Source organism: Drosophila busckii, chromosome X, assembly GCF_011750605.1.
Source record: "Drosophila busckii strain San Diego stock center, stock number 13000-0081.31 chromosome X, ASM1175060v1, whole genome shotgun sequence".
Taxonomy (NCBI): Eukaryota; Metazoa; Arthropoda; class Insecta; order Diptera; family Drosophilidae; genus Drosophila; species Drosophila busckii.
In genome coordinates, this window is record NC_046608.1 from 6,560,506 (window position 1) to 6,580,496 (window position 19,991).

General features: G+C 34.9%; 1 protein-coding gene across 50 annotated transcripts in view; it reads left to right on the plus strand.

Annotated features, from left to right (window-relative positions):
- Window positions 1-669: 669 nt before the first annotated feature.
- The window catches only part of LOC108605487 (sodium channel protein para), a 49,429-nt gene continuing 30,107 nt past the window's right edge, over window positions 670-19,991 (plus strand). For 14 of the 50 annotated variants that reach the window (XM_017995183.2, XM_017995192.2, XM_017995211.2 and 11 more), the window contains exons 1-12: window positions 670-1,074; window positions 2,323-2,411; window positions 2,481-2,671; window positions 5,469-5,501; window positions 8,621-8,776; window positions 8,867-9,072; window positions 11,856-11,984; window positions 14,213-14,304; window positions 14,387-14,663; window positions 14,730-15,039; window positions 17,107-17,415; window positions 19,896-19,958. In XM_017995183.2, coding sequence (XP_017850672.1) covers window positions 2,522-2,671; window positions 5,469-5,501; window positions 8,621-8,776; window positions 8,867-9,072; window positions 11,856-11,984; window positions 14,213-14,304; window positions 14,387-14,663; window positions 14,730-15,039; window positions 17,107-17,415; window positions 19,896-19,958 — 1,725 coding nt within the window. In that variant the 5' untranslated portion in view covers window positions 670-1,074; window positions 2,323-2,411; window positions 2,481-2,521. The remainder of the gene's footprint in view (window positions 1,075-2,322; window positions 2,412-2,480; window positions 2,672-5,468; window positions 5,502-8,620; window positions 8,777-8,866; window positions 9,073-11,855; window positions 11,985-14,212; window positions 14,305-14,386; window positions 14,664-14,729; window positions 15,040-17,106; window positions 17,416-19,895; window positions 19,959-19,991) is intronic. The other 36 variants (XM_017995216.2, XM_017995225.2, XM_017995196.2 and 33 more) reach the window with 8 other exon arrangements.

Below are 19,991 nucleotides of genomic sequence, written 5' to 3' on the forward strand. Positions count from 1 at the left end.
AGTCAAATTAAAGCCAAATGGCAAAGACTTGCGGCGAAGAGCGCGCGATAGCGTCAAAATAGCACAACAAAACTTTTGTTGACAACGAGTGTTGGGCCCATAGCGAGCGAACGGTTTACCAGCTGGCAGCAAAGTGTCCCTGTTACAGTAAACTCATATAAATGTGTGTGTGTGTGTGTGTGAACGAGTGGCGCACAGCTGAGAGAGAGAGAGAGAGAGAGTGAACTGCTCGCTCTCTCGCTGTGTGTGTTTGCAGCGAATTCGCTTCGCTTTGAATACAAAAAAAAAATTTATATATATAAAAAAATATTTAGCAACTGCTGCTGCTGCTGCCATTTTGTTGAGCAGCGCACAGCAAAAAGAAAATACATTTAATTTCGCAGCGCTTTTGCTGTGGCGCTCTCTCACGCAGGCTCTCTGTCGCTCTCGATTTTGTTTGTGTGCCTCTCGATTTTCTTTGAATTTCGGTCTTGTGTTTTGTGTTTTTCTAATGTGCGCGGGATGCTTCGCTAAAATGTATACTCGGCCCTGTTTTACATTGCATAAACATAAACAAAAAAAAAGGCCGCAGCAAACTTTTCTTTCATTTTTTTATGGTGTTTAAAAAATATGTTTAAAAAATTTAGCACGCCGGTTAAAACATAATTAATTGCATAAAGTCTTCTTTAGCAGCAGCAGCGCTGGGAACCAAAAAATAAAATACAACAATAAAACAAGAAACAAAATTTAAAACAAAAAAAAAAACACAAAAATTCCTTAAAACGGCCGTACGCATTGCCCAAAGAAATTACAAAACCGAAGCTTAATAGTTTTTGTTATTGCAAACTCGCCGTGTCGTCAGCCTTTGGTGCCGCTTAATGTGTGTGAATGTGTGCAATATAAACAACAACAATAATAGTTAACAAACATCAAACTTGTGCAACACAAACCATCAAGCAAACGCAAACACAATAGCAAGGAAGCCAAAAGCAAACGTAAACAAACTACAAAGTAAAACTTACAATAAACAGCAAACTTAAGCAGCAGCAGCAGCAGCGGCAAAGGCACAACTTCATCGATTGACATCGATTAACGGTAAGTTGTGGTAATATTACACACACAATTGCACACACATACACATAGCTATCTATACATGCAAAGCACTTTGGAGTTACATAAAGTTTATATCAAATTATTGGTCGTTTGTATTAGCAGCCTAAACTAATTGTGTGCCCATAATTATGTCACTAATGAATGCTTCTAAACAAATGGACACACACACACAGTCATGCCACAAACACATGTATTGCTTGTATTTTGGAGGGCAAACGGGCAATGGCCAACGGCCAACGCTTCAGTGGCTAAAAAACATGCGTCAGTTAGCAGCAGAAAGTGTAAAGTACATAGCAATGTATATGAAAATAATAGTAACGTCTTAAATTTAAGATTCTACAACTGTGTACAGTACAAGTTTCTCTCAGCGCAAGCGTGAAAAAAAACACACACACACACTCACGCTCATGCTCGCGCTCAGTTTGTAACTCTCCTTGATGATTGCTACTCCGCTATATAAGCGCAGTACATATGTACACAAGTATATGCATACATATGCTCATTGATCAACAACATGCGACGCGCTGCTTATGTACACAAGTATATAGACATGTATAAATGATTTAAATGTTAACAATTATTGAATTACAATAATTGTAGCATACATTTGAGCTGCGTGTCATATATTCAGACTATGCATGAGCTGTGAATGAAACCACACACACACACACACACATACACAGATGCAAACTCAGCTGCACATGTACTCTATATACTGTGCTATATCAATTTATATGCAAGCGCATTGTTTTTTATTTGTATATTAACTTGTATATAAAAAATACGCCGAAATATCGAGCTGACCTACTTTGCTGCTGCGTGCATGTGTGTGTGTGTGTGTGTGTGTGTGTAATCTTGTGCACAAGAGTGCTTTGACCTTAGCGATGGCTGCTTATATAAGACACAAACACACAAATTAAATGTGCAATAAATATTTAATACACAATTGGATTTTGTATTGCAATTGCCTGCCTAATAATAAATATGTCCTGCCGCTTGACAAGCTGCAATTGGCATTCAATTATGCGCACATTATAATTACACTTTGACTAATTTTTGCCGATACCACCAAATGTATGTTGATATGCCATTTATAAGTTCAAAGCATTGGGCTTTGATTGCAACTTAAGTTGTAGCAAAAGCAATTTAAGCAATTTTAAGCAATTTACACACAGTTTATATTACAAATAATTATAGAAATACTTGTCTGCTTCTTTCATCTAATTGCAGCATCGTGCTAAGCGGCGGGCGCTAATCGAACATGGCGCCTCGGATATAGTTGTAGCTTTAATGTAGCAGGCGACATCCATGTGCCTCATGTGAGTATGCAGTATGCTAAACTAATTGCTGTTGTCTTTATAGCTGTGTGAGTGTGTTTACCTTTGCAGGCCTTGGAAATCTAAGGCTCTCATCGTTGGCCGCATAGACAATGACAGAAGATTCCGACTCGATATCTGAGGAAGAACGCAGTTTGTTCCGTCCCTTTACCCGCGAATCATTGGTGCAAATCGAACAACGCATTGCCGCTGAACATGAAAAGCAGAAGGAGCTGGAAAGAAAGAGAGCCGAGGGAGAGGTGGTAATTATTTCTAGCTGAGTGTTGTAATTAATGCGAGTATTTTTTTTTTTTTTAATGTTACTTACAAATTAAATTATTAAAATACCCTAATCTATATGTATATTAAACCATTCAATCTGTATGTTTACGTTTATCGATAAGTGTATATCGATTAGCGTGGCAACGCTAATGTGCGCTTTTGTTCGTGCTTTAACGTCTATATATATGCCATACCTAACTATGTGTATAAATACTCCAACTAATGCTAATACTTAAGTCTACACTAATACTATTTGCTACTAACTTAAACTACATATGTATATTTGTGAAGCCCCCCCCCCGCCCCTGACCCAGCTAATACTTCAGACAGTAAATGCTCGCATATCAAAATTGCAAAAAACTTAAAACAATATTGGCAGCACTTAAGACTAGTGATGGCACGATTAATCATATGATACACATTAATCGATTATTTTCATTTAATTAAGGATTTAATTGTAAAGCAAAATGGGCCTGGATTAATTGAACCATTTATCGATTATGCTACAAAATAATCGCGTCATAACACAATTAAAGCAACGGGCACGATAAGTTTAGTAATAAATTATTATTATTGATTAATCGACTATTTTCTTTTTTCTTCGATTAATTGCAATTAATAATCGCGCGGTTTCAATTATTATAATCGATTAATGCATATTTTTTGCCATCACTACTTAAGCGAGCATTTGCTGTACTGAAAACTGATTGTCCCCACCTAATGAACCATGCTAAGCTAATCAAGCTTTAACTAGCTGTCATTCCAAACATACATCGAGTATACATATTCATATCATACATATGTACGATGCCATGCTTCTTCTTCTTCTTCTTCAAAACTAATTCCAATAAATAGCTCATTAATGCTCAAGTGTAAATGTAGCAAAGGCTGAAAATTTAATTCACTTGTGCCTACCTAACTTTGCTTTAACTATTTGTCTCTCTATCACTATTTGTCTATGTTTCTGTCTCTGTCATATGCTCATTGCTGTATACATAAATTATATAAACTATGCGGGACGTAACTTTCGGTTCATTTCAATAGCTTTCTACGCACTCTCTATCTGTGGTCTCTCTCTCTCTCTCTGTCTCCCCCTCTATTGTTTGCGAGAGTCTTTCCATTGTAAGCCCATTTCCGTAGTACTATATTCATACAAAAATAGTTCACACTCTGTGTTCATGTGTTACACAAAAAAAAAAAAAAAGAAAAAGAAAAAGAAAAACTTTCTTTGTCCATGCCAATTGTTTTCATTATCTTGTTATCTTGATTTGTACAAAATTCAAAAACAAACTGTAACCAAGTAAATGTATTGACTTTTATTTTTATTGTTGTCGTACTTTTTGTATGTATTTGTATTTTCCGTAACTAACATAACTTCCCCTCCCATTCGTAAGCAAAATAACTCCCCCTGTCATAAACGTTGTAGTTTGTTTGTTTGTTTGTCTCATTGTTTTTAATTGAAAGTAAGAAATGTGTATTTTCACTATTGGCTTCGTAATGTGTTTTAATCGTGTATATATATCTATATATTCGTATATCTTAAACAATTTTCCGCGTGTAACTATGATTTTGTTATTTACGCGCTATATGCGTTTTGTTTTTTTTTTTTGTATAATTTGTTTTTACAATTTTTGTTGTTAATACTTTTTGTTTCTTGTTTTGTTGAGCTCATTTTATCATTTATCACAACATCAACTCTTTGTGCCCAATGTCCGCAGGGCTACTACGTTCAAGTTCATTGCTAATCGTTATGTAAATACAAATTACTAAAAGCTGAAGCTCCCCCAACCCACAATCAAGCGCCAAAACTAATACCAACAGACCTTTAAACTTAAATTTGGACATATGTAGACACGCGTAGCTGCGACTCATGTTAATAAAGTAAATGTACAATCAATCAATTCGATTAAATATATACTCGTTACTAACCACCTATAATCAATAAAAGTAATAATTATAAATTTAATCATATAGTACTAGTACTGTAGTGGGAATATACAAAGACGCAATTGATGTCAAGCTAAATGCTACACAGCGTTTATTACGCATACGCAGTGTTGACACTAATCGAGCACATTGTGTCCCAACATTCATACACAAAGCTCTCTGTATTATAATCAATCTTGATTAAACTACAACCAACTCATACGCGCACCGCAAGCTCTCGAAGTTCAATTAGCAATAACATGAGTAACAATTTTCAGATCATCGCACTAGCTGCTAATTGAATTAGCTCTACTACTACTCTATATCTTTCCATCTGTCCATCTGTCCATCTGTCCATTTGTACTCTGTCCATTCATTTCCAAAACTGTTCACTCGTGTCTGTCACATCAAAATTGTAAACGATACACAGCTCACGATTACCTAGTACTAGGAGTAATAGTAATAATAATAATAATTCAAAACAATATAAGAACATATATTTCTTATGTATTACAAACATGAAGAATGCTGATCGTTTCTCTATATATATATACATATATATTTTCTACTTTTTTTTGTGTCCTTTTTTCCATTTTTATTTATAACTTTCTCTCTACTTTTGATGCTCCCAACGTAACTTTTTGCGCGCTGCTGTCTGGAAAAAAACTAAAAAAAATATACATATAAATAATAAACAATAAACTGAATATAATAATGATGATTGCATTGAATTCGGCGCTTGCATTTCGCTAAACTAAAAAAAAACATCAAACTTTCCTTAACCTTGAATTTTGAACAAAATGCCCTAAAACCTAAAACAAAAAAACCAAAAAAAACCAAATCTTCTTTCAGCCGCAATATGGTCGCAAGAAAAAACAAAAAGAAGTAAGATTTTCCACAGAACTTAGTCTAAACACAATAAGGAAAAAAAAAACAACAACAACCCTACAAAAGAAACACGCACATCACCAAAGCAAAACCAAAACAGACAAAAAACTTTTTAATTTACTTTAAGCATTTTTTTGTTGTTGTTAATCAATTGCCAAATTTATGTACATTATTTGTGGTTTCATTATTAATTTTTATTTTCGAATTTTACTTTAAAATATTTCGCTTTATACGTAAACGTAATATATATTGGTATATTTAAGGCTCTCTCGTTACAAAGTAATATTTAACTGTACAAAATTTGGTGCAACACTAAACCAAACTGTCCGTATATTAGCTACCTGCTATTTATTTGATTTATGCTTTGCAAATAGCTAACTCTAATGTTAAATAGCACAAAAGTGCAGCTTCAAACCTAACAACACTTACTTAATTTTTACCAAGCTGCAGTGGCTACTCCCAGCTGGTTATACCAAACAAACTGCTGCCGCTAAGCTCAAGCTGAGCTCAAACAAGCTGCTTACACTTGCCTTTTTTTTGTTGCATACATCAATGCGCTGCAAAATAAAGAGCGCTGCAAGCAAATATGATAAAATATATAAATATAAAATTAATAAAAAATAAAAAAGAATTAATTACTATTTGCAATGCTTGCAGCTCTCTCAGTGCTTCAATTTTGTCACTCTTTATACAACTTACACTTAACATTTGCAACATACTCTATACAATTATCAAGTATACGTACACTTAATCAAGTTTTGTTATCAATATTGTATGTATGTGTGCGTGCGTGTGTGTGTGTGCGTGCGTGTATTAATTGCTGTTATGCCCAAGCATATATTTTACTATAAATTATTGTATGTGTATATATATCGATATATATGTGTATGTGCTCGTAAATTTTAGTTTCAAGTCAGTGCTTAGGGTTTTGTTTCTTTTGACCATACTATGCAGATGTCTGATGATTTACACGTGCGTGCAATTGCAAAATTTTATATAAGAGTCTAACAAATTTAGCATTGCCGCTCTCAGCGTACAGAGAACAAAACTGTTTTTACTTACTATGTATATGAATATGGCGTATGCATATACAGCTATGTATATATTGGTAGAAGCATCAAACCTTAATTTTTTTATGACTCATCGTGGCGCTGGCAAAGCTCAGTAAGTGGGTAAACGTAATGTGAGTAAGTGGCACTGGCCCAATGACTATGATGACGACAAGAACTATTTAGTAGCTAATACTTCGGCAATAAATCGAAGCTAATGCGCAGCTACAAATTAACAATAAACTTGGCATACTTTTAGGCTCACATCAGCAGCAAATCAAAATGAAAATCAAACAAGCTGCGCATTATTAGCTAAACGTCTAAGCTAAGCTAAGCATTTGCATAGATGAGCAGGCACATAGATTTGCTTATAATTTGTAGCTGCTTGTTGTTTGAATTTAGTGAGAATTATGCTTGGTTGCTAGCAATTAATAATGTTGTTAATCATTTTTTTTTTTTTGTGCTGCGTGTGCGCTCGTGTGTGTTTGTGTGCTTAGACTAGTATTTTTATTTATGAAGCATGTTATTATATTTCTAATACAGCTACGTCTTCGACAGTCGCAGTTCAGTTTATGGTTTCGGCGTACTGCATGCGTCATAAAAGTAACAAATACAAACGCACACAAGGCAAGCAGCAGCTGTGTCCGGTGACACTCTCTCTCTCTCTCTCTCTCTCTCTGTCTTTCGCTGTCGCTGTCGCTGTTGCTGTCTCCGGCTCTGTTTCACGCTCTGTGATGCTTAGTGTTGCGGTTTGCCTTTTATTAGTTTAAATATAGACTTGACTTGGTCTGCTTAAAAGGCCAGCGAGCGAGCCTGTCATAGACTGCGACAGCAACTCCCCTACGGCTTTAGCTCCTGTTCCCATTTGTTGGCGCAATTGCGTCAACGCACACACACACACACACACACACACACACACATTCTAATTGTCACGCCAAGCAAACAAGCAAGCAAGCAAACTGTTATGGAATTTTTAGCGCCGTATTCTATATACAATGCACACGTACATACATATTACCTACTTATATGTGTACGTGTGTGTTTGTGCTTGTGTGTGTGTACTGTGTATATAGTAACTCGAACAAAAATTCATGACGTTCGACTTTTTGCCTTAGTTTGCTTTCTTTCTTTTTGCTGTTGGCATTGCATGTCCATGTCCATGTCTATGGAAAGTAAAAACTACACACAATGCTAGTTATACATACATTTATATATGTCACTGTGTATGTGTCTGTATGTATGTGTGTGTGTGTGTGTGTGTGTGTGTGCCTTTAATCGATAAGCGCAAAAGGCACAGCAATGTTCCAATTCAAACTCAAGCAGTTTAGAGCATATAAATAATGAATTATGCTTGCTTATAACGCAGAAACCGTTACAGTAGCTGTGTCTGTCCAAGGCAACTGTAAATAGTATATTATATATATATTAAGTTGTACTAAGCCGCACTTACCAACACTGTTCGAACTTATTGCATGCCCTACACGTTACGAATTTTATTTCAATTTTACTTTTTACTTCGCTTTCTGTTGAATAATTGAAAATAAGCGCAACTATTGGACCACGCGAAATTGGTACTAACTATAGCTATATACATACATACATATATACGTATGTGTGTGTGTGTAAATGTAGCTAAGTGTATGTTTGTGTTTTTCCAAGCGCCACAAGCTAAACTTAATTATGAAAACGAAAACTACACGCCCAACAAACTACTTCTTCTTCTTCCGCTTTCTACTTGTCACACACACACACATAGACGCCTATGTCTATGCCTAAATTTGTGCGCCCACAGTGGGCGATTTAATTTTCATTTCAAAGTGCTTACAAGTGCAAAATTGTTTATAATTTATTTATATACTTACTTAACCACTAAACTAACTATTTAATATACCATATTTGCTACTTATGAACATGAATGGACATGCCCATAACTCTTGTGTACACGAGTGTTTATAGTTTATAGTTTGGCAATATAACACATGTGCTAATATAATTGTGCGCACACATATTTTGTTCTCTGTATTCTAAAAAAAAAAAAAAAACCAAAACCACAACCAATCAAAACAGATCCGATATGATGACGAGGACGAGGATGAAGGTCCACAACCGGATCCTACACTTGAACAGGGTGTGCCAATACCTGTTCGATTGCAGGGCAGCTTCCCGCCGGAATTGGCCTCCACTCCTCTCGAGGATATCGATCCCTTTTACAGCAATATACTGGTAAGCAGCCAGCAGCAGCAGCAGCAGAAGCAGCAGATGAAAAATGTTTAAATTTGCAAGCAACTTAACCCACATTTTATCTTATTCCAGACATTTGTAGTTGTAAGCAAGGGAAAAGATATTTTTCGCTTTTCTGCATCAAAAGCAATGTGGCTGCTCGATCCATTCAATCCGATACGTCGTGTGGCCATTTACATTTTAGTGCATCCATTATTTTCGTTATTTATCATTACCACCATTCTCGTGAACTGCATATTGATGATAATGCCGACAACGCCCACAGTCGAGTCCACTGAGTAAGTACTGTACTGCTAGTTAAACTTAGAGCGAGGCTTAACTACCGATCAATAATTACGAGTTTAATTTACAGTTTTTGATTTCTCAATTTTCAATTTTATTACGTAATTTTCTTTGGTTTTTATGTCAAGAAAAAAAAAGTATATATATATATTTAAAAAAAAAAAAAAAACAAACTATATGTATACGTAACTATATATGCTATATAATCAACTATTTACGTAATACTACTATTTATATTAAATGTAACTTTTTCGATATTTATGCAGACGTGTATTTAGGTTTGACATACAATTTGTTTTAACTATAATTTATAATCGAGCCAAACGTAAAAACAATTCAAACTGCCAAACAACAACAAACCAAAGAAAAAAAAAGTATAATAAGCAATTTTGAATTCCATTTTCAAGCGCTTGCCAGGAAAAAAAAACACAAAAAATTAAAGACAACTACAAGTTGTATTTTTTGTAACGATCGTTTAGTAGTTGAAACTCATCAGCTCCCAACTGCTCAACAGCTTTTGTATGCCAGAGCAAACTTGTTGAGCTGAGCTTGTATATTAAACATCAAAATATCATTGTCAATAAAATGTTAATGCTAAATTTAAAGGCTTTTGAGTAAATTGCTTAGAAACAAACATGTCTCATTATTTGTAAATTTTTCAGCTCTCTATCTCTCTCTTTCTATTTGTTTAATCGAAACGCATTTTCGTTAGTAACTGGGCGCTACCTTTCAAATAATTAACATACTTTATATGTAAAATTAAATGCAATTTACTGGCACTTTAAGCAGGTCATTTGGTTTTGGTTTGTTCACGTTTCGTATAAATCAATCAGTTGAATTCGAAAACATTTAAAAAACTATAAACGTTAACGATAGTGCCGATTATTAAGTAGCAATATCATCGTATTAGTATATGTATATGTAAGTAGGTTAAGTATTTAAATAAGTAAAATCTTAGACCCTGTAAATTCCAGTAGCAATCATAGACAAATCATAATATAAATTATATACTATAGAGCTCATATGTAAAACACAAATGTAAAATATATAGCATAGTTTTTAAAAGCAAAATCTTAGTTACATTTATTTCATTTAGTTAAGGATTCAGCATTAATGTAAAGCTTACATATGTATGTATTTTGTAGCTAATTAATTATAAATAGTCATTGTATACTTGCCTATATAATAGCTATAGCGTATATAGTATTTGCCTTAGAATATATCAAATACATATAGGACACCCTCTTGGCTTCAAAGACTCACTCGCCGCTCTCTCTCTCTCTCTCTCTCTCGTTAGCTCTTGCGCTGTTTATAATGAAACCCATACATAGCTAGTGCAGCCATACATAGACATACATCATGTGTACATAGAGACTCTGTAATATTCGTAATGTAGCACAAAATCATCGAAAATTTCTAACGAGCAAATTGCTTCAAGGCAATCAAGCAAAAGCAACTAAAGTGAAAAGAGTTACGTCATTTTTTTAGCTGATATCAAAGTTATTGTCGCAGATTTGGTATCAGAATTGTGCACCCTAACAAATCGACGTGTGTCTATGTACAGCAGTTATGTACTTATGTGTGTGTGTGTGTGTGTGTATACAGTCGACGCTGCTGCGTTGGCTGATGTTACATCTTGGTCTACATGTTTAGCTTCGTTTCGTTGCCAAGTTGGGAAATAAAAAATGGCACAGCTGCTGTCGCATAACTTGAGGCACTTACATGCATGTATGTGTGCATGCACTCACACACAAAGCGTAGATTGAGTGTATGTGTGTGTGTTGATTGTCTATGGTTTCTATCTATGGCTCTAAGCAGTTGCCAGCAGCATCAATGTATGTGGCTCGTCTGTATTATTGCGTGTGTGTGTGCGTAGGCAGCTCTTATGATTCTAAGTAAGACATAATACCTGCAATTAAAACATAGCTCGAGTGTCCTTCACAGGCATTGGGGCCTAGGTCAAACGCAACGCTTAGCTCAGAGCCACAGCACAACAGCCACGAACTAGTTGCAGCTACAGTTACATGTGTCTAACTGTCTATACAACTGTGTGTGTGTGTGTGTGTGTGTGTGTGTGTGTGTGCGTGTGTTCGTCCGTCTGTCTGTCAATTGTAAATCAGTCAAATGACTAACCGCATAGAAGAGCTGCAGCTACCTAAGTCGAAGGTCGTTCTATTGATCAGACGCCCACAACGAGCCAACAGCAGCAGCAGCAGCATCATCATCATCATTATCAAGTATTAACCATTATTGACATTGACAATTGGCACGAGGCACGTGAGCTTACATAGCCTCGCATTGTATCTCAAGTAATCAAAACGGCAGGCACTTAACAATTATGCCAAAGCTTTGATCTGTCAGCGAGTCCCACATGAGTCTCTCTCTCTCTCTCTCTCTTTCTCTTTCTGTCTCTCTCACACAAACATATACTAATATGCATATTAAGTTAGAACTTTACTTAGCACAAGTGAGTCAAAGCTATTTTAAACAGAGGCAGGGCTAAGCTATGAACTAAGTTAACTTTAAGTGTATTTAAGTGCGTCACAAAAACTATAGCATACTTTTAAGCGAAGCGCAGTACCATTGGTATTTTGTATGTTTCTTTTTGTTTGTGTTTTTATTTATAATATTTTATTAAGAAACAAACTTTGACAGGCAGCAAAAAGTATTAAATTTTATATAAAATGAACAGCTAAACTGCAAGCAAACAGCTAAAGCTTAAAGACAATCAAAAAAGCAAAAAAAAAAAAAACAAAAAAAAAATTCAATTCGTTTTTAGGGTGATATTCACCGGAATCTACACATTTGAATCAGCTGTTAAAGTGATGGCACGAGGTTTCATTTTATGCCCGTTTACGTATCTTAGAGATGCATGGAATTGGCTGGACTTCGTAGTAATAGCTTTAGCGTGAGTTATATTATTAAACTATATATATTTAATACATATACATAAACATACACACACATACAAATATTTATCATAAATCGTAAATCAGCTCTCGTATTTCGTAAATCGTAAATTTGCTTTAATCATTTGTATTAACTGCTCAATATGCGGGCGCTCTAAATGTTTCATTTATTTAATTAATTTCTCTTATTTAGTGTAGTTAATACTTTTAAATGTGCGTATATAAAATTAAATAGTTTCTATAACATACACACACATATTTTTGATTTGAGTTTACAATTTTTAATCGACATATACATATGTAACTGTCTGTCTGTCTATATGTCGATGTATATGTGCGTGTGTGTGTAATTGTTGCACATTAGTTACGGCAGTTAGCAAATTTAATTAAATAAATAAAAATAGCGGCTTGAATTTTAAAATCAATACAGTGAAACTAATAACATGTAACGTAAACAAAAGGCAGCTAAAATTACACATACGTCGCGTATAGCAAGTTGCTATACTGATTTATTTAGCTGCCGTTTCTAATGACGCGTTACACATACAAAGACACGTCATTTGGTTTTTTCTATAATGACTAAACACATGATACATACACGTTGAAAACATATATACAAACATATATACGTATATATGTATATAAAAAGTCATAAACAAATTTTTTGGTTGGTCATGCAAGTTATTATTTGCTTTGTTGTTGTTCTTCTTTTTCATTTCGCTGCCATTTCGTGACAGTTTCATTTCACTGGCTTTCTGCTTCATTTTAACCATTTATTGGCTGCCTTTGTTCAACGTTTTTTTGTATTATGGGGGCAAATGATTTCGAGGTTACTCGTTGCTCCTAAGCCCAGCGACTGCGCGGGGGGCTGGGAGCTGTTCGTGCAGCGCATTTGGTTGGCGCCACATAGACGCGCAGCCTTGAGCAGCGAAATTTAAGTGCGCCTCAGCGATCGAAGCAACGAGAAGTTGGGGAGTCCATATGCAGTTTAGATTTTGTATAACTAAACTACACGCAATTGCCATTGCTTAGTTAGTTAGTACTATGTACATAGCTGCAAGTAAATCGATAGTTAATTATGAAATATAAATGAAGCAAATGCCCAAAACGACAAACGACTGGACATTAGCGAGCGCTCACTCCAACTGCTGTTATATATATATGTATATATATATATATGTATATGTATATGTATATGTATATGTATGTAGCTGTTAGTTATTATACACTTTGACATTTTTGTAAAAAATGGAAAAGGGTATCATGAAGTTGTGTATGTATGTAACAGGGAGAAGCGTGGCAGACCACAAAAAATATATAAATTCTTGATCACAACAACTGGAGGTCGATAAGCCATCGGCTGCCGCCTTATTTTGAGCAAACTGTTCTCAGCAACTATAAGAGCTAGAGCAACCAAATTTTGTATATAGCTGCTTCTATATCCAAACCCGAACGCTTTTATTTTAGTTTTTTTTTATTTACTCCCCCCTCCCCCGCAAAACGAAATAAACGATTTTAAGCCATTCAAAAATATATAAAATTCTGAAATAAATCACAAAAACGCCTGGTCATGTTTTCGATCGATTTTAGAAAGTTCGGCGCGTATAACTTAGAAGTTATTCGCATTCTAATTTTCAATATACATAGCGGGCCGCAGCGAAAACGAGCTGTGATGCGTTGACTCTGTCAAAGTGTATATAAAAGTTGGTTGCGTTCAACTTTAATTTGTTTTTATGCTACGCTTGTGTGCGCGCATAAATATTTTTTATAGCAACGCCCACAAGAAACGAAAACCACAATGTTGACTCCCCCCAGCCAAACTAAGCTGCTAGTTGCAGCTACTAAGCCATGAATTGAACACATCGCATCATTCATTTATGTGTTTGTATGTGTGTATAACAGTTTTGTTCTGTTGTTTCAGCTTGCTGCCCTTTTTCATTGAATAACTTTTTGTTTTTATTGCTCATCCTAAACTGTTTATTGTAATTTTTTAGTTGGTAAGCTTGCAAATTTGTATTACTATGTCTAACAATTAAAGCTGACAATTTATATTATACATTTGTAATTATGAAACGACTGCAAAACATTATCGTATCAAATTTATATAAATTTTCTATGTATTTTTTTATCAAAGTCGTAGCATTATGTTTACTAATATTTTGATGAAATTTCATGTGTATATTTGCGTTACCTCGCCCAAAACAAAATTGTTTTGGATCGACTACAGTTATGTGACCATGGGTATAGATTTAGGTAATCTTGCAGCCCTGAGAACGTTTAGGGTGCTACGTGCGCTTAAAACCGTAGCCATTGTTCCAGGTATGAATTACAAATGCAAAAAATAATAATCTACTGTCTACTGTTCGTATGTAATTTCAATATATAATCAATAATAAAATAGGCCTGAAAACCATTGTCGGCGCTGTCATTGAGTCTGTGAAGAATCTGCGCGATGTGATAATCTTGACAATGTTCTCCCTGTCGGTGTTCGCGCTGATGGGTCTGCAAATCTACATGGGCGTGCTGACGCAGAAATGCATCAAAAAGTTTCCACTCGATGGCTCCTGGGGCAATTTGACCGACGAGAATTGGGACTATCATAATCGCAATAGCTCCAATTGGTATTCAGAGGATGAGGGCATATCGTTTCCGTTATGCGGCAATATCTCTGGTGCTGGGTAAGTTGTAGTCGATATTAGAGAGACTTAACTTCTAATGCTTTGTTTTCTGTATGCGGTTTGCAGTCAATGTGATGATGATTACGTGTGTCTGCAGGGGTTTGGTCCGAATCCCAACTATGGCTACACTAGCTTTGATTCGTTTGGCTGGGCATTCCTTTCCGCCTTCCGCTTGATGACGCAGGACTTTTGGGAGGACCTGTATCAGCTGGTGCTACGTGCCGCTGGACCATGGCACATGCTGTTCTTTATAGTCATCATCTTCCTAGGTTCATTCTATCTTGTGAATTTGATTTTGGCCATTGTTGCCATGTCATATGACGAATTGCAAAAGAAGGCCGAAGAAGAGGAGGCTGCCGAAGAGGAGGCTATACGTGTAAGTAGAAAACCAGCGACTCGGTTACCCAAATGGATAAGAAAAAAAAAAAACAACAACAACAACAACAACAACTAACTCATATAAGCCACTTGAAATGCCGCTAGATAATTTCAATTTCAATTGCCAGTCGAGCCAAATTGATCATTGAAAATATCTAACAAATATAACAGAGTTGCTTTTTTCTTTTGTATATGTATGTATAAAATTCAATTCAAACAAATGCAAATATCGAACCTTAACTTAAGTGCGTCACTTGATGTGCACCTAGTAATTTATTTATATTTACTACTACTACACTACTGCTTATATACTAGGTTTTGTTAGTTAGGGTTGATAGGGTTAGTAAGTTATAAGGGGGTTATGATAGTTATATAAAAAATAGGGAGGTAACCTTAAGTAGGGTGATGAGGTAATATGTTTTAGTGAGAGATTGAACGTTTAAGTTTACTAATAGAGGGAGGGTAAAATGTTAATGCAGAAAGGGCAGGTGTGAGAAGTGAGGTTATAATTAGGTTTTTAATAGTTAGGGTATGGTATATATTTCAAGGTAAATATAAGGAGTAAGTATACTAAGGGGGTTTTATTATGGTGGGAGGTTGTGGTTTTATTAGACAGAGGGAGGTAGTAGGAGAGAGTATTATTTATATTAAAATACGTGGGGTATAAGGGGTATTTTAGGGATAACCAACGGGGGGAGGTGTGTATAAAAGAGATTTGTAAAGGATATAGTTTATATGAGGGTATAGTAGGTTTATAGTTAGGGGGTGTTTTAAGGAGGGTTTAGTCTGTTGGACTAAGAGACGGGAACTAAAGGGTAAGTTTTTTAGAAGCTAGTGACATAAGGCTAGAGAGTTAGATAAATGTGAGTTAAAGTATAGGTATTTAAGTGAAAGTCTAAGTCTAAGGGTTAGAGAAGTAAATTGGGGTAACGTATTTATAGTTAAGGGGGAAGGTAGGAGGTTTAAGTAATTATAGTATATGGGATGGTTTAGATACGAGTAAAGTTAGTTTTATGAAGGTATGGTTAAAAAGGGGGAGTTTAGAAGTTAGTGGTTTTGTTAATAAGGAAGAAGGAGTAGGGGTTGTAGTGGGTAAGGTAAGTGTAGTTAGCAAGGGTAGGTAGAGTTAATAGTGTATTGTTTGTGGTAGTTAATATTGGTAGGTTAAATTGGTTTTAGTTTTAGTGTATTTTTGTTTATGGTAGGCGTCGAGAAGTTTGTTTTTATAGGGTTAGGTGTAAACTAGGGTGATTTAAAGTAAAGGTAACCGAGGAGTAGGAAGGGTAGTGGGGGAGCTAAGTTAGTATGTACGATGTGCAAGGATCGTTTAATAAATTCGTCGCGAGGTAGGTGAGGTTTGGAACTAGAGGTATATTAGAGTTAATAAAACTTTTGTCATGTACATAAAGAAACAGTCTAATATCATATTTTATATTAAACGTTAAACTGTAATTTTGAACCGTCTATACACGCCAAATAAACTAAACGTAATTTGTGTATGTAAAAAATTATATAAACTATGCTTGCCTATGAACTTGAGCTATAAATTTTCGAAATTAATGCCATAGAACTGGTGTTCACATTATATAATAACACCTATATATGTACATATATATTTACATATACACACATAACACTTTAGTTTTTAATTTGATTGCACTTTTGTTTTCTTCAATGCAAAAATTCAACACTTGAAACTAAAAAAGCAATAAAAAGAAAAAACCAGTACTATTATAAACACGTAATTCTAGCAAACGAAATTTATAATTATATAATACAAACTAAAAAATAATATAATATTATATAATATAAATAAATGATGTATATATTATGCATATAATCCGTTTCCCAACTCAGCCCCCTCCCTTGCACATAGAGCACTACAATATAAATTATTCTTTATACTATATATTGTATATAAAGTAGTTCAATCTTTTTTTAATTGACAATAACCCCACCCCACTGCATCCTGCTACCTACCACTTCCCTTCCGCTCAACCTGGCCAGCCACACAATTTGTTACAAGATCAGCAAACAAAAGTATTCTGTGCATATCTCTTTATAGGAAGCGGAAGAGGCGGCTGCTGCGAAAGCAGCAAAGCTGGAAGAGCGCGCCAATGCACAAGCGCAGGCCGCCGCCGATGCAGCCGCCGCAGAGGAGGCCGCCCTGCATCCCGAGATGGCAAAGAGTCCAACATATTCCTGCATCAGCTATGAGCTGTTTGTTGGTGGTGAGAAGGGCAACGATGACAACAACAAGGAGAAGATGTCCATACGTAGCGTCGAAGTGGAGTCGGAGTCGGTGAGCGTTATACAAAGACAACCAGCACCTACCACAGCACACCAAGCTACCAAAGTTCGTAAAGTGAGCACGGTAAGTATTCCGAGCTCAATAATTTTCTGTTGATTTGAAACTTTATGTGTTTGTTATACTTATTTGTTTTATTGGGTATAAATAACTTATCTAATAAATAATGAAAAAGTAAAAATATTTTAAAAATATATTTAAACTACTTTTAGTTAGATTAACAATTTTTGTTGCTTTTATAATGCTCAGTTTATTTTTGGGTAATGCTCGTAAATTATTTTGTTTACTAGTTGCTGAGCCAACAAGTGCTCTTTGAATTCTTATGTTTGAGTATGAGAAAACTTCGATAGCCGCGCTGGCTGCTCAATTCTGAGACGAGTGTTTAGTTAATTGCTCGAATTAACGCGCTGCGTTTTAACATTTGCAATTGCTGATTTGCATTGATTTGTTTATCAATTTGTTTGTTGATTTTCAGTTTAATTTTATTGCTATCATGCAGTTCGTTATATATAACTAACATAGCTAGCGAATGTCGTTACCTATTCCCTGCATATCAACGAGTAGTGTTAGTACGTGTTTGTGTGTATGATTTAGTTAGCATAAATCTATACTTTAGTTAAACATACCTCTCTCTGTCTCTATATAGATTATCGATATATTGCATATTTATTGTCATTGGCGCAAACTTTCTTACGCTCATTTCGCTGCTTTGTTTGTATAACTGCATGTACTTATGTGTGTGTGTGTGTGTGTGTGTGTGTGTGCGAATATGTGTGTGCAACAGACAAATGTTCGGCTACTTGAGCCTAGCTGTTGTTTATAATTGGCATTTCTTTAACAATCTCATTTACTTTATTTTGTTTACAAATTTGTTTATATTTTAGTCAAATTTAGTTTATAACATTGCTCGGAATGCTTTAGGTGACAACTTTTATGCGTTTGAAGCTCTCAAACAATTACAATAACAACAAAAATACAAATACAAAATTCAGTGCTGCTTAGTTTCATTGAACTGAAGACGACCCAGGCCACAAATTGCTTAACACAAAACAATTTTTTGCTCACCCAACAACAACTACAACAACAACAAACAGTTGAAGCAACAACAATAATGCTGCAACTTCTTTAAACAAAAAACGAATATTTAACTCGCCCATAACTAGTTGTAAATATGTTAAGTATTTGTAGGACAGTTTTGGGTGGTTTCAATTAGCTTGAGCTACTACTACACATTTGATTTGTTTTCGAATGATTTGGTATTATTATTTGCATGCCTGTGTTAAGAGTTGCTTTAATTCGCCAACATACAACATAATTAAGTAAATTGAGCAAAGTAAACAAAGTTGTCATACTTAACTAGCACCTGCGTCTCTACATAAACTTAAACCAACTAACTAGGCATGGCTAATGATACGCAACAATTACACCAAACGCAAGCATTTTGCTTAGTGCACAGGCTGTGAGCAAAGTTTATTTAAAGGATATACACACAAGCAAACACTTATAGGTCAAATCTATTGAAGCAGTAGAGCAGTCCACGAAATACATAAATCAATACTTCAAACACTTTAAGCAATAGCCGCTCACTTTCTACTACTTTGCTAATAATTTGCATACGCTCTTTGTATTCGCTCGCTCGTTTTAACTGCCCAAGAGTCGCATTTGAATTATTCGTACTTAACTATAACTATAAACGGCCTTAACGCCAAGTTCTATTTCAACTTTCTACCCAAATCGGTCGCAGGCTCAGGTAGGTTCCTTTCTAATGAACTCACGCTGTTTTTATATAACTAACGTACACTATACAACAGGCCCAAAACTTACTACTACTATACTATACTAAACTGCTTAGGGTACGCTCATATACACTACAGTTTATACGTATATCGAATTAATGTTGTTTAAATTGAAACTTATGTTTGAGCTTCTGTTTGTTACTTTCATGAGAAAGTTTCTCTCAGAACGTAGTTCTCGAATTTGAATATAATAACTCAATGCATCCGTTAGCAGCGAAGTTTTGAATTTAAACAAATTTAGTTGACTGTAGAAATAGTTGAGATTTATTTATTTTCAAATAATAAGAAAGTGTGAATTGATTTCGTTGTTCAGCTCGTTATTTATATAAATAAATTTTGTTACAATTATTTACAATTATTTTGTTTGAATAAAACATTTAAATAAAACTTAAAAATTTTAAAAACAAAACAGTACTTAGTTTAACAATTAAAACTACACAAAAGTTAATGCAACATTATTCATAATTGTGTTCATTTAGATCCAATGCAAGCATACTACATATATAAAATTAATGCTCACGCGATTTAACATACATACATACACGCTAACAAATATAGTTATACACTGAAAATAATTATGCTACATGTAGCATAACTCAAGCAGGAAACAAAATGTATTAACGTATATACGAGAAATATATATATATATACATATGTAAATATATATATTTTATTTGATTATCTTTTCTTCTATTTATATTTCATTTGTCAAAAAAAAAATATACAAAAAATAATGAAAAAAAAAAACAGACATCCTTATCCTTACCTGGTTCACCGTTTAACATACGCAGGGGATCACGTAGTTCTCACAAGGTAAGCGCCCAAGACTCACACAAACACCCACAC